The sequence below is a fragment of the Erinaceus europaeus genome, chromosome X (genome assembly GCF_950295315.1).
Source record: "Erinaceus europaeus chromosome X, mEriEur2.1, whole genome shotgun sequence".
Classification (NCBI taxonomy): domain Eukaryota; kingdom Metazoa; phylum Chordata; class Mammalia; order Eulipotyphla; family Erinaceidae; genus Erinaceus; species Erinaceus europaeus.
The window spans coordinates 104392413-104416141 of NC_080185.1; the positions used below are offsets into that span (position 1 = coordinate 104392413).

Genomic DNA, 23729 nt, shown 5'->3' on the forward strand with positions numbered 1-23729 from the left:
CCTTTAATTCATGACCCACTAGAAGATATTTAATGTTTGGAAATCTATTTTATACACCTTTTATAATTTTAATAATATAATATTTTAGCATATCTTCTTAATGTAGTAGAATCAGATATATGGAGATTTTAATACTATGCATTTAAAGCAATAATAAGTAGGCTTTCCCTTGTTTTCAGATTTGACACATCTTTATTACACTCTACTGGAGTAAAAAATGATTCAATAATTCTGTTATTTATCCAGATGCTAATAGGTTTTGCTATACTTTTGCTAACTTGTTTTCCACATACTACATTTCTATTATATATATATATATATATATATATATATATATATATATATATATCTTTAAGTAGTATGCCATAGTAATATGACTTGTAGCACATTTTCTTTGATCCCATGACTGATGAATGGATCAGTATCCATAATCCATTTGAAAACTTTATATATTTTTTAAATTTAATTTATTTTTATTTAAGAAAGGATAAATTAACAAAACCATAGGATAGGAGGGCTACAACTTCACACAGTTCCCACCACCCAATCTCCATATCCCACCCCCTCCCCTGATAGCTTTCCCACTCTCTATCCCTCTGGGAGCATGGACCCAGGGTCGTTGTGGGTTGCAGAAGGTGGAAGGTCTGGCTTCTGTAATTGCTTCCCCGCTGAACCTGGGCGTTGACTGGTTGATCCATACTCCCAGTCTGCCTCTGTCTTTCCCTAGTAGGGTAGGTCTCTGGGGAAGCAGAGCTCCAGGACACATTGGTGGAGTCTTCAGTCCAGGGAAACCTGGCCGGCATCCTGATGGCATCGGGCACCTGGTGGCTGAAAAAAGAGTTTAACGTACAAAGCCAAACAAATTGTTGAGCAATCATGGACCCAAAGGTTGGAATAGTGGAGAGGAAATGTTAGGGGGGGTACTCACTGCAAACTCTAGTGTACTTCTGCTTTCAGGTATATATTTTGCACTAGTTTATGGATACGTGTGAACATATGCTCTCTCTCACAGAACCTGGTCTATATCTAGGTTTTGGGACTTTGTTAGAAAGTGAACCACCTGGGATGGAGAAGAAGTTTTTTAAAACACGGAGGAAAGAATTATATTTTAAAATTGTTACTGTAGTTTGGCATTTGCTTCAAAATAGGGTTGACTAATCTCAGGAAGATAAGAAAGTCTTTCAATAAATATAATTTAAGTTGTAAAACATTGTTAAAGCTCAGTGAAAGATACCTATGTTTATGTACATACCTCAAAAATCTCATAACTCTAGGTATTAAAATCAGTTGCTTTGATACTTTATTCCTCATTGCTTTGCTTTCATTTTTGATGATGAAGATAGTATATATTGTTTTCAGTACTAGTCACTAGAAATTAAAATAGAGAAATAAATGAATTAATATGTCTTCAACACTTCTTTGCTAATGATGCTTACACAGAATGGCATACAGTGGTAAAGAACATTAACAAAAGCATGTTGATTTTCAAGAGGTTAGACAGGATTTGTCCTATTCAGAATTCAAAAGAATATAATTATTCACAGCCTAGTTATGAAAGTCAAATGAAAATGCAAAGTGTGAATATGAATGAATGGGTTTTATAAGAGAAAATGGAAGTTGTTATTTCCAATTTGACTGATTTGTTTTTTCTTTTTTTTAACCTGCTCAGCTCTGGCTTATGGTGGTGCAGGGGACTGAACCTGGGACTTTGGAGCCTCAGGCAGGAGAGTCTCTTTGCATAACCATTATGCTATCTACCCTCTACCTTGACTGATTTTTAATAGATATCTGAAAGTATTATTAAGCCAAAGTGAAAGTTATTCAGTGGATAGAGTTTATTCTTTAGAGAACTGCATGACTTGTAGCTAAAGCAAGCTTGTATTAGAAGGTTTAGATAGTAAACCACAGCTTCCAAAATCTTCCCAATTTTACAATTTAGTGCTATCTTCAAATATATATTCGTTTTATGTGAAAATCATGATATATCTCTATATAGTATGTATTTGTATCCGAACATTTCATACAAGAATACATCCAGAACTTGTAAAACAGCATGTTCTTGAAACCATATTGACATTTTCCCAATGGTAGGGGAGTTAAGTACTTGTGTTCCCTATAAGTTGATAGGTTTTATGCCAAAGCTTTCTCTTTTCAGCTAATGGGAACACTCTTCACTTTGCTAATTGTAATGATTGATTATTACATACCAAGATGATATAAGGAACTATAGCTTTTATAGTTCACTGACCGGTGAAATACATCTCTTTGATTGTGTACTGTTTTCTCACATATGTGGCCCAGTTTGAGCCCATCCCATAGCACTCTGTTTTAGTCTCACTCAATCTCTCTGTTTCTACCTAAATAATAATAATAATATAGAAAGAATAATGCTAATAATGAGTAAGACTTTAACTTACAAATTCCAGCTGATAATGTCTGCAAGTTAGTATAAGTTGGAGTATTCTAGAAATAATAATCATCCTAGTATTTTTAGTAAAAGAAAAGAAATACTGAAATAATGTAATGCTGTATCTTTCTTAGTTTACATTACCCATAAAAGTTGTATCTCTAAATGTTGTAGAATTGTTTCTTGCCCTATCTGACTGAATAGTTTGTAACAGAGTCCACTTATTTCTGTGAATTGTTACCAGTCTATATTAGTTGCTCTAAGATTTATCAATTCTATAATAGTCTTGAACATTATTTCAATATACATATAATATGAGTTCTCTTTGTACACTGGAGCAGCTAATATTTCTTACAAGGGTTTTATTATGTCGTTGTTAAGGTATTCAACGTTAATGAAAGAGAAAGGACGCTCCTATAACCAAATTTAAAATGCCAGTTTTTCTTAAAAAAAAATTCTGTGTTCAAGTAGATGCTACATAGCACTCATTATCTGTTGTTCAGGAGGTGCTCAGTGGATAAAGTGCTGGACTCTCAAGCTTGAGCTTCAGATTGCAATCCCTTCTCAAGCATGAGGTCCTGAGTTCAGTCTTCTGCAGCACATGTACCAGAATGATATGTCTAGTTCTGCCTCTCTCTCTCTCTTTCTCTTCCTATACATCTAATTAAAAAATAAAATCTTTTAAAAAAGCATTATCCTACAAGAGGTTTCTGTTAAAATAGAGTTGAAGATGTTTTTTCTCTAGATATGCCAAGAAAGATTTATTCTGAGTAAAGAAGTGCCTGCATCAATGTGTAGTAAAAGCATCTATGGAGTCACCCCAAGATGGAGATATTTAGTTTAAAGCTCAAGAACTGAAATGTCACTGGACTGGTTGTGTCCCCAAACAGAGCCTTAGTTGATCTGAGGCCCTGAGAGATGAATTTCTAGTCTTCTGCGTTGTGTGCTCAACATTAATTATATTGTAAATAAATCTCCCTTAATGAAGAGTGACTCATACAACACAAGTATCATTGACCACAGCATCAATAAAGTTGGCACTTAGATTTTAAATTATGTTCCAGGAAATTAAAATTAATTTGGATATGTAATAGTCATTTCTGTGTGTTTATTTTCTGGGTTTTTTCTTTCTTTTTCTTTTTAACTGCTAAGTCCAGTGCTATCAGCCATCCGTGATTACTACATATATAAGCCAGTATATGAATTTTGGATAGCTGAGCATATCTCAGATGAAGTTGTTGCAATTAAGTTAATTTCATGTTAAGAAAAAATATAAGATATACAGTGCTTAGAATCGTTTTTGAGGAAAGAATGAGCACAGGCTGCTGAAACTTTTGGAATACATTTTATTTTATAAAAATAAAACTCAGGTGTTTTAAAAATATCTTTAGATTATGTGTACTTGTAAAGTAGCCCTTGGGTGGGGGAGGTAGCATAATGGTTGTGCAAACAGAGTCTCATGCCTGAGGCTCCTAAGTCCCAGGTTCAATCCCCCGCACCACTGAGCAGTGCTTTGGTGTTTCTCTCTGTCTGAATCTCTCTCAAAAAATAAACTAAATAAAATATTAATAAATAAATAAAATGGCACTATTGATTAACCAAAAAATATAAACATGCATGCACTCATAGGGATGAGATAGAGAGAAGCCACTATAATATTTTTTGAAACTTGTGTATCAGGTCCATGTCATTTATAAGAAAGGTAACTACACCATTATATAAAATGATAAAATAACCATTCTTGATTAAGATACTGTGGAAGTATACTCCCCTTAGGGAGGTGAAGCAGCCATTGCATGTTAGATAGACAGAATTGTCTAATAATGGAAGGCATGAAAGTAATAATTTGTTTGATTTGATGTAATTCTACTAATTAGTGCTATCTGTACCTGGTGTTTAAGTGGAGGTTGCATATACAGGTAGTTGGCTTATTTCTTTGTTTGGTGAAATGTGAATCTTTGAAAAAATATATATATACTACATTAAGTTCACCAATGAATGTCCATCTCTATACCTGGAACTTATATGCTGTTATAATACCATATTTCAGGAAGCAAATATGTGATGAAATGAATGGTATATTATAAATTGAGAATTTGAAGTTTAAAAATCTATGAGTTGTGCTCCTCAACTTTAATCCCACTCCTTACATCATTTTAAGCCTAAAACTAGAACTTCTTGTGGATCAGTATCCCCTCCAGTGTGTCAGAATGCGTTTAGTGGATTTGCTCGAGATACACACTAAACCAAACTTTGTAAGGAGTGCAATTACGGAATTTAGTTAATGCTATGGACTGACAGAATTCTACGTAGAGGAGAAATGTGAATTTGAAGTATTTTATGACGAAGCTACTATTTTTATTGCTATATAAGTTTTAGGCATTCAGATATGTAAGCCAATAAACCTATATGCCACACAGAGCCCATCTCCAAGGGTTCTAAAACTATTTACTATAATAAAAGTATATGATTTTAAAATAATTAAAAATTTCAAGACAAAAATTATTATACTTGAAAAATTAAAGAGGCAGAAATGGTCCAGTTGATATTTTGACTTATCTCTGTGTGCATTGTCTGGAATTGTAAACTCTATTTGATTACATTAAAGCAGAGACAGGCTGGCATTATCACAATGGCTGCACAGAAATAAATGACCAGGTTCCATGCTTATTGTCAGAACTCCCTCATAGGCTCTGCTATTGCAAACCTCTACTGACCCCATCAACCGGCAGGTGGCAGTTGATCAATTTTAAACCAAGTTACTGGGAAAAATAATTTCAATTACAAGAGTTTCACTGCTTATGGTGTAGACATAAGAGAACAGAGGTCATATATCTTTCTGAATTTGTGTGCCAAAGAGTATTTATTTCTTGCTTTAAAAGGAATAAGGAAGGAGGAGCCAATGGCAAATAGCAGGAGGGCTTGGTGTTCCAAATGCACAAAAATTCTATCACTTGAATGCCGGGTAGGAAGGAAAAAGAGTGACAGAATAGGCTATTGCATCCTTATAAATTTAGGTCTATGTTGTGAATCCAGCTGACTTTGATAGTGTGCTACTTTGCTATGAATGCAACCCAGACTTGAGGCTGGACCTCACCGCATTGAAGGAAACTGCCAAATTGTAATATCTCTCTCTCTCTCCCTCTCCCTCTCCCTCTCCCTCTCCCTCTCCCTCTCCCCCCACTCTCTCCCCCTCCCTCTCCTTCCCTCCCCTCCACTGGCCCCTCTCTGTTTCCCTCTTTCTCTCTCCCTTCCTCCTTCCCTCTGTCCTTCCCTCCCTTCCTCCCTGTCTCTCTCCCTCTCTCTTCCTCTAAAATAAAGAATAAGAAACTTAAGACTTTCTTGAGTTATTACCCTCAGTCTTGTACCTTACTTATGTCTGGAATTTGGGGTGCAAGATAGAAAGATATATTCCAGCACAGTGCTTTCTGAGCCCCTTTTTTTTCGGGACTGGGGGCAAGGAACACAGATGATTTCATCAGTTTGCATATCCTGGGTGGGGACCCTGTTCCCTCCCATACCTGGAGTATCAGGAAGCTGCAAAACCAGTTTAACTCACATATGTCAGAAATGTCCTTCTTTTAGGGTAAAGCCACTCTGATGACTTTATGACTTTTGGCTTTCCATTCTTATATTCACGGTGCTAATGTGTCTAATAATGTCTAACATTTCTTTGAATGAAGAGGTTGTATTCATAACAACTAACGTTTTACATGACTTGTTGCTTGTGCTTTTAATCCATTTGCAGCCCTCTGTCGGCTATAAAGTGACATCTGTATGAGCTCGGTTGAAGTTCTTTCATTATTAGGAGGCTAAAAGAATTGTTCTTTCCTATATCTATACCAGCACACAGTCCGTGAGGAATCGGTGATGGTGATGACTGAAGACATGCCTTTGGAAGTGTCTTATGTTCCTTCTACTTACCTGACTGAGATTGCGCATGTCTCCCAGGCCTTATCAGAAGTGGAGCAACTGCTCAATGCTCCTGATCTCTGTGCTAAAGATTTTGAAGATCTCTTTAAGCAAGAGGAGTCTCTCAAGGTAATCACAAAGCACTGCAGATCAGTTTCTCGGTTTTACAAGGTGTTCATTTTGATTTATTGCGGTGCCAGAACAGTTGACATAAGTGTATCAAGTTATTTTGACTTCTGCATGAGGTTCCTTTTTCTTTTTTCTAAATTAATTTCTATTGATGGGTTTAACTTAATAGTGTGAATGACAGGTGGTATTCTTATAAGTCTTTACAGTATGGTTTCACTTCACAGCTCTGGGCTATAGGCAGTGTGGTAGCTCACCTGGGAAGGTGTCAGATTTTTCAGGGTTCACTATGAGCCCCTCTGAATTGGGAAAAACTTTGGTCCTGTGCTAAGATATATTTCCCTCTCTCCACATATCTCTCTCTCTCTCTCTTTCTCTCTCTCAACAAATCAGTTTGAAAGTTGAAGGCCTGGGCCCAATAATATCAGCAGCAACAGCAGCACAAAAAATATCTGGAAATAGAGAAATGAGCAGATATTGGAAGAACTAATTTACAATATTTAATGACGATACGTTTCTTATAACAGAAGATCACAAAAAAAAAGGGCCTTGCATTCATTTCAGAAAGAGGTAATCAGTAAAGAAGACTTGAGAAAGGGGCAGTTTCTTCCTCACCACAGTATTACTTTCCTTTCTTTTACTATAAAGGAAGGAATGAGATGAACTTTCAAATTCACAGTCTTGTACAGAATCTTAGTTTTATATATGTGCACTCATATATGCATGCCCATTTTCTAAGTGGTGCTACGATCGGTAATACACTGTATTGAATCAAAATGAGTAGAAACCAATTAAGACTCCTTTTACAATTACCAGCTCAAAGTTGTCAAACCAAATCGAGCCTTTTTCACACTGTCAACTAATGTTTCCAAATTTCAAGCATAAAACATGCTGCTGGGATTGGCTTTGAATGGTAGAGAACAGTAATTGAAGAAAAATGAATGTAACATCAAGAAAATGTGCAGAATACTGGGTTTCTGAGATAATTTTTATGATGTTACATATCACACTCAAAAATAACTATTGTCCACTTTGTGCCATTTCCCAGTGCAACTAGCATGGGATTGTAGACACTGATATATTTGCTGTCTGCACCAACTATTTGCAGAAGTATTCTATACCTCTTAAGTTACTTTCGGAAGCCAATTACAAATCCCACATTTGTCATCATAAGCATACAAGTAGATAAAAACATTTTGAAATTCAAGTGTCACTGTCTGGAGTGATTTTAGTTTAGTATCTTACATTACATTAAATAAGCTGTGGACATGCACAAAAAATCGGAAAGCTGCATGGATGCCTGGAACCAGTCCTCTGTTTTATTCTGATGCTGTGCCTTACTCGCTTTGAAGGAAAAATCCCATCACTTACGGGGATGATGGAGAAAAGTGACTCACCTAGTTGAAAAAGGAGACATGGCACCACCCCATCATTAGTCACATTAATTAATTTCTCGTGACAGCAGTTTGTAAGATGATGATTGTCATTCAACATGCAAATCACTCCTAATGATTCCTTTCTCTGCCTGTGGACATTGTGGTCAGAAGAGCAGTGACCCTAAACTTATTAACTTTGCCAGTTGAATATTTCATCTTCATTCCTTTTAACTTGACTCATTCAGAATGATGGTCCCGTGTCTACATCCACAGCTAATCATTCGTTCATTCAGCTCTTGGGAGTATAACAGCTGACACTGATTGCAAGGGTATTGACTACTGTAGTCAGTTAAAAGGCATTATTGCAGGTTTACTGTAACTGGATTATTGACTCATTAGATGCAGATGTGGACTCGATTCTGTCTCACTCCCCACCAGCTCTAATAGCAGACTAGTGGGTTCCCTCACTTCCTTGGCTATTTGCAGGAGCGTGGTTTTGATCATAGTTGGTTCAATGAATATGTATTTCCTCATACAGCTGTTGATCATTGCCATTATCCATTAGTATAAATAGAGAAGCAGCACATACATTGTACAGCTGCTGGTTGGGAATGTTTAAAATTAAATTGTGTCTGGGTTTTTTCCTGTTGTATTTACATGAGTCAGATTAGAGCACTACAGCAAACATCACTACATTAATAGAGACTTTCTTGAAAGTGCAAGACAACACAAAAAAGTATAATAAGTTATAATGCCTACAATACCAACAAAATGAAACTAATGTAGTTCATATATTGATTATTAAATCAGGAAACTACCTAATCTGTTTTACAGGGAGTAAGCAGATAAACACCTATTTATATGTAGAAATCGACATTTGAAAGCCATTCAATAGCTAAAGCATCACTTAGCAATGAAGGTTAAATATACAAAGAAAAAATATTGATTGTTTTTTGATGTTTAGATAGTGGCGGCCTAGTCCTTGCACTATTCACTGCTCCAAGGACAATATTTTTCTAATACATAGAGATGCAGAAAATTGCATTTACACAGATATGGAAACAGAGAGAGAGAGAGAGAGAGGAGAGAGAGAGAGAGAGAAAATACAAGCTAGCTAGATTACTTCTGGTACTACAGCACTTCCCATGTGGTTCCCAAGTTGTTAGGCTCTATTTGGCAAACTTTTTCTATGACCTGAGTACTTATTCTTATATCTGAGCCTATAAAATAGGATGACAGATCACTTAGTGCATAAATTATGATGCCATAATTTGGAAAGTATTTAACTTGGAGGAGTTGAAATTGATGTCCATAATATTTTGTACTTTAGTTTCCAGAAGCTCATCACTTTTCAGTGAAATTTTCCAAAACCAAACTGCTGTGTGAAATAACTGAACCTTGCTTTTATGCATCTCATCTGAAAATATAAACATTAAAGGGAAAGAAAGGGGGTAGGTGGACTGAAAATTGGGGAGCTGTTCTTCAGTGGTTTTACAATTGTGTGTGTGTGTGAGAGAGAGAGAGAGGGAGAGAGAGAGAGAGAGATTCCTCATGCATGCACAGTTTTTCTCTGTAGGCTGCCTTTTCATTCAGACAGAAAGCCACAGAGAGTTAAAGCAAGGGCGCAATAGTATAGCACTGATAATTCCGCCTTGCTTAATTCCCCAGCTGCATAGTGAATCTGCCCAATCTCTACAGCACTGTGCCTCTAGGTAGCAGTACTGCATTGTAGGAAGGCAAACAGATTTAACAGAGTGGTGCTCAGTGTTCTTACCACAATAAGAGAACCTCAAAGAGAAATGTTATAAAATATAATCATGTACCCTTGAAGCCTGACCTGTCTTAGATTTCCAAAAGATGGTAGTCCTGTGAACTGGAAATGCTAGAGAGCAGAGCCTGTCAGGAAAGGAAAAAGAACTCATTTCAGAGGCCCAATGAGAAGCTTTTCTCCTAATCCCAGTGCTATGTAGGCCTGATTCTATGGGGAGCTATAGTTGGATGGGTATCTGAGATGCTCTCTGGTCCTATCACAAGAGCCAGTTCCTCACCATTGTCTGCACTCTCACTGCAAATCCTCTGACGCACCCCTTCTTGGCACCATCTACCTTAGGCTTTTCTCTAGTCATCCAAACCTGTAAATGTCAGGATATTAAGAGTCTGTCTCCATGTCCCTCCTGCCCCATTGGATCTAATGACATGGCTTTTCTGCTCATCCCCTCCTCAGTCCCAGCTTGACCATGTAGTTCCCCAGTGGGATTTCGATGCCCTTATGCACCCTGTAAACCTTCATCATTTAGCACCCCCGACTGACTTCCTCTCCTGCTCAAAGATTCTTCTTTAAATAAAATGCTTTGCATGTGATTTCTAGCCGTAATTTCTGTTTCTCCCGGAAGCATGCATTTGGACACTTCATGGTGGGGTACTGAGTTATGTCTTGCTGACTTCCTCCAGAAATGCTTTCGGTGCTAATAATTGAATCGATGGCAGCTCAATGTGACATGTCAGCAAGAGATGGTGGGAATGAGGAAGAGTAAGGAAATGAGTGAAGGAATCAAGGAGTGAGGGAGGAAAATACAAGGATAAAATGACAAGAAAAAGGAGAGGGAAGAAGAGAAAGAAGGCAACCTTTCATTATGTTACTGGACTCTTGGAACCTAGAGATGGTTGATGTTCTGCTTTCAACAAACAAATATTTTCTGTGTTTGCCTCAGACACCAAGGACAACTTTTGGTCTTTAAAGTCCAGGCACCACAAATCAGGAATATCTACTTTGTTATTGACTTGTTTTGCTTTTCTGGCCACTGAGACCTGAAATAATTCATTCATTTATGACTCTTTTTTTAAAGATTTTTAATTTTTTTTTTTTGTTAATGAGAAAGATAGGAGGAGAGAGAGAAAGAACCAGACATCACTCTGGTACATATGCTGCCGGGGACTGAACTCAGGACCTCACGCTTGAGAGTCTGACGCCCTATCCACTGTGCCACCTCCCAGACCACCATTTATGACTCTTAATAAAGGATTGAAAGAAGTGAGTGTTTCTCGCACATTATTATTTTTTTTGTTTAGTTAGTTGGAGATTTTTTTTTTTAATAGAGTGTTAAGAGAGTGGAAGAGACCACAGCACAGAAGCTTCCTTTAGTGTAGTGGAGACCAAACTCTGATCAGATTATACACATGACAAACCAGCACGATATCTAAGTGAGCTGTTTTGCTGGCCCCTCACACAAATTTTATTATAACAGCGAGTGAACGAATAGGAGCAATAACTGTGTGACTAATAAACTAAAAGAAAGAATAAGTGTTTGGAAAGTGAACTGCTATGTTGTCTTTCTGATTATTTTGATAGAGAGGAAAGTTGAGTGGCAGGCAGAGCACCACTCAGATGTATGTGGCACAGGGGACACAATCCCGAATCTCACCACACAAGTCTTGCGTTCATTGCCAAGCCAGCTGTAGACTTGTGCTCTTGAAGGACTGAATACACGTGCCCTGCATGGGAGAGTGAATGTGTAGGGAGTCAAGTGTAAAAGCGAGTACAGTTGGAGATGAATTGCTGGGAGTTTGGACTTCGGAGGATAAAGCTATTGTCAGACTTTTGAATTGTTTTCCAAGTAGCACAGATTCTCTTCTGTGTTCCCAGAGCAAGTTGAGGGCACGTGTATGAAACCCTAGTCTCTGCAGATTTGAGACTCTGGAAAGTTGAGGTGTCCTGGGGCCTTGATTGAGGCTCCCTTTATAGTGGTCTGATTTTATCCCATTGGCATTTTTGCCTTCTGTATTCCTCTCCTGTCTGGAAGCAGTGGGAAAATACTTACTACCTGAGTCTAGGTCTTCCTTTTAGGAAACATATTTCATCACATTTTAGAGCATATTTAACGATGGCAATCAATTGAATGAGACGAAACTACTAATGTGAGTAAACTGGCGTAACGTATCGTGGTATTTGGAGAATTAGGTAATAGAAAGAGCAACCTAACAGATTAGAGCAGACTAAGTGTAGAGAACTAAAATAATGAATGTTTCTGTATACACTTTAATAAAATATATTGTTAGATCAAGGGTTAGAATTGCCACCAATTTAATGATTTTCCTTATGAATAATGCAGTTATTCTGAATTAAATATTTATGAACCATATATCAAAACAAAATTTGGTCACAAGTAGTTTTTTGATATCTTGAATTTTCTAATATAGTAGTGTGGAGAGTAGAAAGATTTTGACTTTGCAGTATGTTATACTGTTTTGAGCAAACTGATTTTTAGCTCTCTGTAGGAATTTGAGTATTCTAATTGTTTTAGTGAATCATCTGAAATAGATCAGTTCTTACTATTAATACCTGAATGCAATTTCCTTCTCCAACTGTTTGTATACTTAAGTTTGCTGTTTGTAGTTGTACTCATCTTCCCTATTGTAATCTGAATTCACTTCCATATTGCTCTGTTTTCTTACGTCTTTTATATTTTTATCTATTCAAAATTTGAATAGATACAGAGAAAAATTGAGAGGGCAGTGTGGAGTAGAGAGGAAGAGAGACACCTGCATTACTTTTCCACTGCTTGCTAATTTTATGAATCTTTTATAGCCAACGTTATCTCTGGAGACACCATACTGATTATGCAGAGTCTTTGCACCAAAGGTCCCAGGTTCAATTCCCATCACCATCAAAAGCCAGATTTTAGCAGTGCACTGTAGAGATAGGAAGAGAAAAAGGAAAAAAAGGGGGGGTGGGGGCAAGGATTATTGCTTTTAATGGATTATAGCTACGCCCGATTATAATTGCATGCCCTTCATACAGCCTTCCTTTTTATTTTATTCATGCCTCACTTTTAGAGGAAAAGTGTTCATTCTTTTCTGCTCATTATTTTTGTGAGCCCAGCAGTTGTCCTGCTTCTACTCTCATGCTGCAATTTCCTCCCATTTGGGCAAAAAGACGCTTTAAGAATTCAGACCTACTGCCTTCATGTTCTCAGCAAGACTATTAGGATAATGCCCCTCCTATAGATTCTGCAATTGCAAAAGTTACATATTAAAAGTTACAATTCATGAGGCTGGTAGGAATTTTGAGGTTGCAATTAATTTCTAGGGAGGTTTGCCTTCTATTTATGAGCTATTCAAGCTGTTCTTAGACCAATTAGGATGCCACTTTTTGGATCTATGCTATGTAATTACTGAGTTGTTGTTTCTGCAAAGACCATGTGCACCATCCCATGGAGCATGTTCTGTCTTAAATTCATAGTTGTATTTTGGTACACTTTTTTATTTTTGCTTTGCTTTGTTTCCTAACTTGGGGGTCATAACCTTGCAGAACAACGTCAAAAAGTCAACTCACTATTGAAGCACTCCAAATAACTTTTAAACATTTCTTTCAAAACTCAAGGAAAAATCTGATTAATAAGTACTTTAATGCTCTTTGATTGAACACTTCCCAATTTGATGTGTCTTTAATGTAGTGCCTGGTAGCTGGATGGGACATAAAGAGGATAAAAATTAGATTTATATAGGGTGTTGCCTTCATCTGTCAGATAAAGATAAATTTCAGAGAGTGAAAATGAACTGGAGTCTTTGGTACTTCGATTTCTCATTTTCAATTTTAAGACAGATCTACTCCCCAAGGGCTGCTGTCACAACAGCTACTAATGGGTTTCTCTCATCCTTTTTTTTCCCCTTAGAAATGAAAGTTGTGTGCTCTTCTGTTAACCAAATTACAAAGTGTCTCAAGGCATTTTTTTTGTTAGCTCAAATTGCTTAAAGCCATAATTTTCAGCTTCCCCAAATTTGAAAACACCAGTGTGGGAACTTTCCCTGGATAAATTGTCTGCAGTCTCTAGTTTCTCCTTACAGTTCATTGAAAGCACTTATTGTACAATACTTGCATAAACAAAATTACAATTGTGGTATGACTTCTTTCTAAATGAATTAATTCCATAAAAAGACTCACATTTTTATTCTATTCCTTATAGGTGAGACCTGTGTTACCATTACTGCTATCAGGAACACTTTTTTTTTACCAAAAATAAATATTTCAATTTAGAATGTAAAAAAACTTCACATTTAGTCCACTTGTTTACCCTTATTTTAGATAGTCAATGTTCGTCGTTCAGTTTTGTAAGTTACTTTACTCATTTTATCTCGTATGTGCATCAGCTAGAGTTAGAATGATACTATTTTTAAAATATTTATTCATTTATTCCCTTTTGTTGCCCTTCTTCTCTTTTATTATTGTTGTAGTTATTGTTTTATTGTTATTCTTGTTATTGATGTCGTCATTGTTGTATAGGACAGAGGGGAAATAGAGAGAGGAGGGGAAGACAGAGAGGGGGAAAGAAAGACAGACACCTGCAGACCTGCTTTACCACTTGTGAAGCGACTCCCATGCAGGTTGGGAGCCTGTGGCTCGAACCGGAATCCTTATGCCGGCCCTTGAGCTTTGTGCCACCTGTTCTTAAATCGCTGCGCTACCGCCTGACTCCCAGAATGATACTATTTTTAAAAATTGGAGTCTTGTGCCCAGAACTTGACACACCAGAATGAACACAGAAGTTACCATGTGCAAGGACCCAGGTTCAAGCCTCTCGTACCCACCTGCATGGGGGATGCTTTGTGAGCAGTGAAGCAGACATGCAGGTGTCTGTCTTTCTCTGACTATTATTTTGCCCATCCCTCTCAAAGTTTCTCTGTCTTGGCAAATGAAAGGAAAATACACATTAAAAAAGTAAAGTCTTAAAAATAAGTAATCATTAAGGACTTAAATTTTATAAGCTGATGAGCAATTAATTGCCTTCCAGATATTATTTTTTTATTTTACAGGAAGAATGGCTAACCACCATTTTACAGAATTTCTATGGAGCGTTCAGGGGTTAATTCATGGGGACAGGTCAGCATAAAGCAAATAGTTGTCAAAAAGTGGATACCTCATCATTTGGCCATCATATTTTTAGGTAGAATACAGAATTATTCAGGGGTGGAAATGGAAATAATAAATTTGATGGTGATCCTTGGGATTTTTCCATCACCATAGCAACTACTGAGAGCATAGTTTCATTTTTGAGAGGGTCAGAATCTATAAAGATCATTTATTTCTAGACAAACTAAAATAGTAAAGAAAAAGCTATAAAAGATTCCATCTTTGATTTTCAACTATGGAAACTGCTACAGAATTTTCTTTGGTTGCATATATCATTTGTCTGTATGCTGCGCCTAAGGGAAGAGAATAAGTTTGGGGACTTTAAAAAGGGTTTCCTGTATTCTTGCCAATTTTGAAAGCGTTCTCTGAGGATGCACCAAGGAGCTATTATCTAGCTATCCATGGAATGTGACATCCCTTGCCCCAGTTTTTGCTTTTTTGCTTTCCTCATTTGAGGATATATATATATATATATATATATATATATATATATATATATATATATATATATCCTCCAGTGTTATTGTTTGGACTCACTGCCTATCCTACAAATTGAATTCACATCTCCTAGAGGCCATTTTCCCCATTTTTTTGCCCTTGTTATTGTTATTTTTGTTATAGTTGTTGTTGGATATGACAGAGAGAAATCGAGAGAGGAGAGGAAGACAGAGAGGAGGAGAGAAAGATAGACACCTGCAGACCTGCTTTACCGCCTGTGAGGCAACCCCCTGCAGGTGGGGAGCCAGGGGCTCGAACTGGGATCCTTATGCCAGTACTTGCCCTTTGTGCCATGTGCGCTTAACCCTCTGCGCTACTGCCTGTCTCTCCTCACAAATTATTTTTTGTCTGTTTTTTTTCCTTTGATCTTTCTGACATACTATCCAGTTGAAACCATTGATTGAAAGCAGTTGTACTACTTTCCAGAGAATTAGGTGCCCTTTGGAGATTCAGATTCAAAATCAGATACTTTTCAAGAGAGAGAGAGAATGAACCTGAGTACATGCCTAAACACACCTACAAGTCTGGGACATAAATGTATTGCTTTTATTCTAGTGGGGGAGATCCTCTATCTCCTCTCTTTTGAACATTACCCTAACAGGTATTACAGCTATTCATTTTAGGTTTTGAGACTCCTGATATAAAGTTAACTGTGACTGATTGCACTAATGTGAATTTACGTTGGACATCAACCAGCTGACTAGTATCAAGTGAAGAACTTGTTAGATTTCCTGCTCTGTGTTTGCAACCATGCCAAAATGTTCTCCATGACTTATCTCCTCACATTGCCCTTTGCATGTGCTGGTACAGTCAGACTGCCTAGTTCAGTTAAGCTCACAGTAACAGGAAGAAGCCATGCTAATGCATTTCTCTTACACCCAACCTACTGAGATGACTTTTGCTATCCCACCCAGGTTTCAAGCTCAGTACATATAAGGAGAGCGTAATGGCATTTTTTTCTGGGTTTTATATGAAGAGGGGGAGGGAGTGTTTCAGAGACCTGCATGACAACAGTGATTTGGGGGCCTTGATGACATATACCAGATCCACTCTTTGTGCTAATATTAGCTTTGTCTTGTTCCAGTTTGATTTTATTGTCAAATAAAAAAACAATGTAGTAGTGCCAACTTACTTTGAATTTTGTAGTGAAAGGGGAATGATAAAGGAAAGCCTTATGCCCGTTACACACTTATATGCTCACCCTTTTGCGATACTTATCTAGCTCCTGAGAAGTTCTCCACGGCCTCCTAAATTGCCCGAGCTGACTTTCCCCCCAGTTCTTGCTGCTCCCTCACTATCTCCCGATACTCTTTCCTCTCTAAAGTTTTAAACGCTGTGCTTTCTTCAGGGTTCCCATTCAGGTCTGAGGAGACTCACTGTTCAAGTTATGTTCATCTTTTCTCTCCATTTCTACTTTCCAAATAATTCACCCTCAGGCAGCCTTTCTTCTCATTAGTTAACTTGAAAGATTTGGGGGTGGGTACTTAAAGTATGACTCATGCAGTCATTGGAAACATACTATTATAATTCAGTGACTGGAAAATTTATTATTTTCAAAAACATTTTGTGACTTTCTTTCTTTCTTTCTTTCTTTCTTTCTTTCTTTCTTTCTTTCTTTCTTTATTGGATAGAGACAGAGAGAAATAAGAAGTGGAAAAATACACCTTAAACATAACTTCACATTTCATAAGCTTCCACCCTTGTTGCCAGGTCTGGGAGTTTGAACCTGGATCTTTATATGTTGTGACATACATGCTTTACTGAGTGCACTACCACCCAACACTGGAAATCTGTAATTTTTAACTAAATGGTTCTAAGACAGTTTTTATTTAACTTCCCCCAGATACCTCTGTTCCTACAGAGTTAAATCAGGAGGGGAAATTCTAATCACAAGGTGCACAATAACTTTCAGAGAAAACCTTTGAAGTTTATTTTTAAAAAAAGCCTTCTCATTCAGATTAATTCACACTGACATAACAATTATGTCTTGCCCTGTCTCTATCTAAGTTTCAAAACCTGGGAATACCTATTGATTTTTTTCATTTAGATTCCTACTGTAAACAGTGATTTTTTTTACCCCTCCAATGTGACTTTATCTGTATCCTCATCTGTTTTGCAGTTCAATTTTCCCCCTAGTTGATTCCCCATGTGGCAATCATGGGACCTTAGAATGGGTCAGGCAAATCCACTGCTATCTACCCATAACTTCTCTACTTCTGCCTACTCTGACTTGCACAATTTGCCTTGGAGTCTGCTTTTTGAAAAGTTAGGGGCATGCCAGTAATGTTTTGCACACATATACACATATACACGTACATACACATATATGCATGTGTTGGCATGAATTGCAGGACGGCCCAACTAAGAAACATAGTATGGATTATTCAAGAGCACGTTGTGCCAGTGTCCATGCTGCCAATCCCCACAGGCCGGTGTGCTGAGGCTGATGTTAATCTGTGTTTGCAGGAGTTGCAGGACAGGAAAGAAACCTTCTAGTTAGGAATCTTAGAGCTAATATATGGCAGCTGGTAAATCTGATAGGCAAAGAGTGATTTTCTTCAGAAAGTAAGCAAATCCTCTCCAGGGACAGGGGAAGGTCTAAGTCTGTTATCTCCAAAGTATAAATTGGAATGCAAGCCTACTGCTCCAGGAGAGAGACATTTCTAAGTGTCTGTGGAGCAATACACTGCTCTAAAACGCAGAGATCCTTTAAACCATTCGCAGGGTTGTTTGCTGAGAAAGCTGAGGCCATGTATAAATGTGAAACTGTGTATGCTTTAATGGTAATTGCCTTATGATTCTTCTCTGCCTTAGAACATGATGCCACTCATCTATTGGATGTAAACCTTCTCAGGCCCAAAGGTTCATAGTGTTATCCCATCCAAAATTTAATGCATCACTCACACACATATGCACATATACACATACATATCTACATGCATGTTTTCACATGTGCATTCATCCATCTTATATGATTTTTGTATTTCTATTTAGTTATTTATTTATTTATAAAATGGAAGTAGTGACAAGACCATAGGATAAAAGGGGTACAATTCCATAATTCCTACCACCAGAACTTCGTATCCAATGCCCTTTCTTGAAAGCTTTCCTATACTTTGTCCTTCTGGGAGTATGGACCCAGGATCATTATGGAATGCAGAAGGTGGGGAATCTGGCTTGTGTAATTTCTTCCCTGCTTGTATAATTTCTTCCCTGCATTGACAGGTCGATCCATACTCCCAGCCTGTCTCTCTCTTTCCCTAAAGGTAAAGGGATCTGGGGAGGTGGGGCTCCAGGACACATCAGTGGGATTGTCTGCCCAGGGAAGTCACATTGGCATCATGATAGCGTCTGGAACCTGGTGGCTGAAAAAGGGTTAAGGCATAAGGCAGAACAAATTGTTGACGAATCATGAACCTAAAGGCTGGAATATAGCAGATGGATATTTGGAGGTCACCATTTTGGAAAAAGCTAGTAGATCAAATCAGTGGGGTTTATAATTAACAATATTTATATACTTTTCACATATTTGGGAGCTACTCTCTTCCCTGATCCAGCTTTTGAGTCCTTTTTTCCAATTATGACACCATCTTCCCCAGATTATATGCTTTTTCTATATGACATATGCCACTATTCATCTTACTGCCCTGGGCAGAGTTGATAAATTATTCAAATCTTATTCACTCAACACAAAGGTGTTCACTTCTTCCAAGTCTTCTTCCTCAACTTTTCCCTCAATTCAAGTCACCTATGGTTGTATGATCACATTAAGTATTGTTGGTAATTTATTTTGTGCAGTAATGTTGATTTTTGTAATTTCCCAGAGAAATGTGATTTTGCATTGGAAACATGTAGAAGCATTTGTGGATAAAATATTTTATCAGTTTGTTTCAACATAATCCATTTGAGGTAACTGTGTGGGACTATCCATGGCAGTATAAAAGGTGGCATTGAATGAGAAATTCATTGGGAGTGTTTATAGTATTTCCTACTTTTGTGTATATTAAATTATCCTTTTATTTCATGACTTACAGTTTCCCATTGACTTATGTTCAGCATTTTCAAGTATTGTTATTCAGCTTTCACACCTTCTGTTTGTTGATTTGTCTTTCCTAATATTTTCAAAGTGATGGCCTACTCGGACTATTCAAGCCTTTCCCATGTCAACTGTCTAACTATGTCTACCTCGAGCTGCATCACTTTTATGAGCCTTTCGCTGAGCTTGACCAAATGCAATCTAGAATGCATTCCTTCTCTGTACTTCTGCCAGTAGAAAAGAGTTGGATATACTTAGATCATTCATGAATGGCTTTTTCATTGCATCCTGCCACCCTTCATTATTACTATAACAAAGGAAAAATAAAATTTCAAAAATTAAAATAATAATAATAATAATGAAATTGGCTTCCTATATCTGTGTTCTTTCTAAATTGTTCCGTTCTTGCAGCTGATGTCTTCCATAACTGATCCAATTAGAGTAATTTAAATGAGCAAAACAACCAAATGCATCCTAGCAATACTAGTCAACCATAGGGTATTTAGTGAATTTGTTAGAGATGGACTATTTTAAAAGTATTTTTCCCCAGACTTGAGTCTATGCTATGTGTTTTTCCTTTTAATGTAAACTGGATTTAAAATATGGAATTTTTAAAAGGGCTATATAGATTTCCTCAGCAGAATAGATTGTTCACCTACTATGTATCAGGGTAAGTGTCATCTCTGTGTTCCTCACAAAAAGCATGTAAACAGGTCACTAGATAGGAAGCTCGATGTTAGTGTCAGAATGTTGAAGAATTTGAGGGAGGCAGTAGAGGACTGGAGCAGCAATCTAAAGTAGAAAGATAGAGACCCTCTGTGATGGAATAGATAGGAAGTGTCAGTCATATGCATATTTGTTTGGGAGGCAAAGAACACAGTAAGAAAGGCATCTTGAAACAAGCATTGTGCTTGGCATTCCCAAGAAAAGTGCCTCTGAATCATAAGAAGCTCGAACAAAGAACAGGCATGGTAGTTAGCATGCACCCAAACCTTACAAATCTGTATAGGTTATGGTAGAGATGGGATTTGTGAAGAGCCGAGAAAGGTGTCTGAATAGAGGAATAATATGATCTCTTATATGTTTGAACAATGTGTTTTTATTACTTTGTGTAAAGTTGATGGGACAAGGGGTGAAATTTGAAGCAAGAGGATAAGTTAGGCCATTATTACGATCCAGATGAGATGAGGTGGTAACCTAGATTTTTTAATCTTATGCTTTTTAAAATTTATTTATTGATTCCCTTTTGTTTTGCCCTTGTTGTTTTATTGCTGTAGTTATTAATGCTGTCATTGTTGGATAGGACAGAGAGAAATGGAGAGGAGGTGAAGACAGGGGGGGGAGAAAGAGAGACACATGCAGACCTGCTTCACCGCCTGTGAAGTGACTCCCCTGCAGGTGGGGAGCTGGGGGCTCGAACCGGGATCCTTACGCCTATCCTTGCACTTTGCGCCACCACGTGCGCTTAACCCACTGCGTTAACGTGTGACTCCTGGTAGCCTAGATTAAAACTATATCAAGAGACATACTGGGAATCGATCAAATTCTAGACATAATATAGCCATATGCCTTATATGGTAAAATAGATCCAGAGGCATTACGTAACTATTAGCACATTGGAAATTAAAAAGGAAAGGTCAGAGATGATGCTATGGCGGTTAGCCTGAATACCTTATTAGTATGATGTCAGTTAATGAAATGGAGAAAACTGTTGTGTGAGAGGAATTAGTGGATACAGTTGAGAGTTTTGTTTGGACCTTATGAAACTTATGAAACACAAATGTCAAAAAAGTAGTTGATTTGTTTCATCTGGAGTTTAGTGTTAAAATCGAAGTATTTAAAGCCATGGGATCATAGAAGAAGAAAATACATTAGAAAGGAAGAGAATTCTGTACAATAATAATCTACAAAAGGCCTATGGAATACTGGATATAAAAAGTGAATGAAAGACCAAAAGAGCTCCAGTAGCAAAATCCAAAGGAATATATTTTCCATGTAGAGGGGATGATAAAATGCATTAGGGTGGGGACTGTGGTTATCCTATTGAATTTGGGTGCAACTGGACTTCAGAATTTGCAGGAGGGGAGGTTGTTGTTGTTGTTGTTGTTAGGAACTCAGAATTCCATGAATGCCCAAATTCTGGGTTTTATGTAATTTTTTCTTTTTCCATAAACTAGTGATTCAGTTCTGATCATTTAAAATTTTTCTATATTGCAGAATATAAAAGACAACCTGCAACACCTCTCAGGTCGGATTGATGTGATTCACAGTAAGAAGCCAGCAGCATTTCAGAGTGCTACGTCTGCAGAAAGGCCAAAACTACAAGAAGCTCTTGCTCGACTTGGCTTCCAATGGGATAAAGTCAACAAAAAGTATAAGGACCGACAAGGGTAGGTAACACTTCTCTTTAACACTGAATGAGTAAACCTGTTCACTTTTTACAGGATACTCTAGAAGTCATTTCAGTGTTCTCTATTGGATAGGAAAGTGGTAAGGTGGAAAGGGAAGATGTTTCACAGTGAAAAAAAAAAACAAGTGGTTTGACAACTAAATGAACAGCTCAGATCTCTAAGCTGAAATCTGGAAATATTTTTCTCTTAAACTGGCCTTGTATTGGAGCATTGTGATCTCTAAAATTTCAGGTAGGGTTGACTAAATAGCTTACTTGGCTAGTGCACCACTTAGTCTTGTCGTGGACCTAGGGTCAAGCCTGGAACTCAATGCATTGGAGGAAGCTTTGGTGATGTGGGAGTGTTCATTCTCTCTCTCTGTCTCTCTTTCTCTCTCTCTCTCTGTCGCTTAAAGTTTTTCTAGTGATGGCTAAGAAGAATAGCAACAAAGCCTTCATTATAACCAAAATAAAATAAAATTACATTTGAAAACAGGTTTGGTCACTTTATTGACATGATGCAAGTGATTATGCACTATAAAATTATAAAATATTTATATTTGGTCAAATTTGTGTCATCTGTATTCGTAGTGTTTTGATATGTAGATTAATGTTATTACTCCTTCCAGTGTTATTGCTGGAGCTAATTGCCTGCACTATGAATCCACTGCTCCTGGTGGACATTTTTTTCCCATTGTTGTGGTTGCTGTAATTGTTATGCTGGATAGGACAGAGAGAAATTGAGGGAGGAGGGGATGACAGAGCGGGGAAAAGATAAGACACTTGTAGACTAGATTCACCACTTGTGAAACAACCCCCCCCCCCCCTGCAGGTGGGAAGCTGGGAACTTGAACTGGGATCTTTGCGCTGGTCCTTGCACTTTGTACTATGTGCACTTAACCCGGTGCACTACCACCCAGCCCCCCTGTGTAGGAGTTCTTATGGCATGGTCTCATGTGCTGGTTGGGGCCTCAAAGCCAGGTCCTAGGTAGCAAAATGTGTGCTCTACCAAGTGAGTTTTCTTCCAGAACTGAGATCCCTGTTCTGTAGGCACATACTGCTCTTGCACTGAAGTAGAGTTCTGTCTTTCTGTTGTTGGATGATTCTGTTTTGTTTACTGATGTCATTTTTGGTCAGTGGCCTTGGAATTTTCTTCTCATAAGGTCAACAGGGTATTTCCTTTTAAACCATGGTCTTTCAGTGAACCAGAAGCACCATGTCATTCCACATACAGGGTATAAGCTTTAGTCTGGGATAATTTGTTATTAGGAAGCTGGACATAAAGTATAATGGTTATGGAGAAGATTTTCATGCTGCCAGGTTCAAACCCCAGCACCACCATAAACCAGAGATGAGTTGTGACAAAGGAAGAAAGAGAGAGAGAGAGAGAGAGAGAGAGAGAGAGAAGAAGAAGAAGAAGAAGAAGAAGAAGAAGAGGAGGAGGAGGAGGAGGGGGAGGGGGAGGGGGAGGGGGAGGGGGAGGAGGAGGAGGAGGAGGAGGAGGAGGAGGTGGTGGTAAAGCTTAACGTGTAACATAATTCATGGAGGGGTGTGCTCAGAAGCTGTTAATTTTGCCGGCACTGTCAGACTAGTCTACTTCGGTGCTAAAGACCACATACTCTGGAGCTTCAGTCGTTTGGGAGACTTCACTTTACTTTTGACTACCTATGTGTTCTTGAGCAAATTACATTTTATGCATCACAATTCCCTCATCTACAAGATGGAGTAGGAATATTTTCTAATTCATAGGGTTGTTATGAAGATTAGCTGCTACAGTGCATGTTCAGGGATTTGTGGACAGATTATACATGATAATGGCTTAATTAAGCTTGGTGATGGTGATATAAAAGTGATGTTTTGTGACTCTGATGGTCTTTCTGCCTTGTTATTTCATTATTATGTATCCCCACGCTTTCATGAGCAGCAAAGCGAGATGAATTAAATCCTTCCCCTGCTTTGAATAACTTGATGTTCCTGAAGAAAATAGATACTAACAGCCAGTAAAATAAAGGATGCTGTATTTGAGTTGTGCTATAGGGGGAGGACAAGATCACTAGGAATGAAATAGGGGCATCATG

General features: G+C 37.8%; 1 protein-coding gene across 7 annotated transcripts in view; it reads left to right on the plus strand.

Annotated features, from left to right (window-relative positions):
• The window catches only part of DMD (dystrophin), a 2449111-nt gene that overhangs the window by 1120038 nt on the left and 1305344 nt on the right, over positions 1-23729 (plus strand). For all 7 annotated transcript variants that reach the window (XM_060182733.1, XM_060182732.1, XM_060182735.1 and 4 more), the window contains 2 exons: positions 6254-6448; positions 21480-21652. In XM_060182733.1, coding sequence (XP_060038716.1) covers positions 6254-6448; positions 21480-21652 — 368 coding nt within the window. The remainder of the gene's footprint in view (positions 1-6253; positions 6449-21479; positions 21653-23729) is intronic.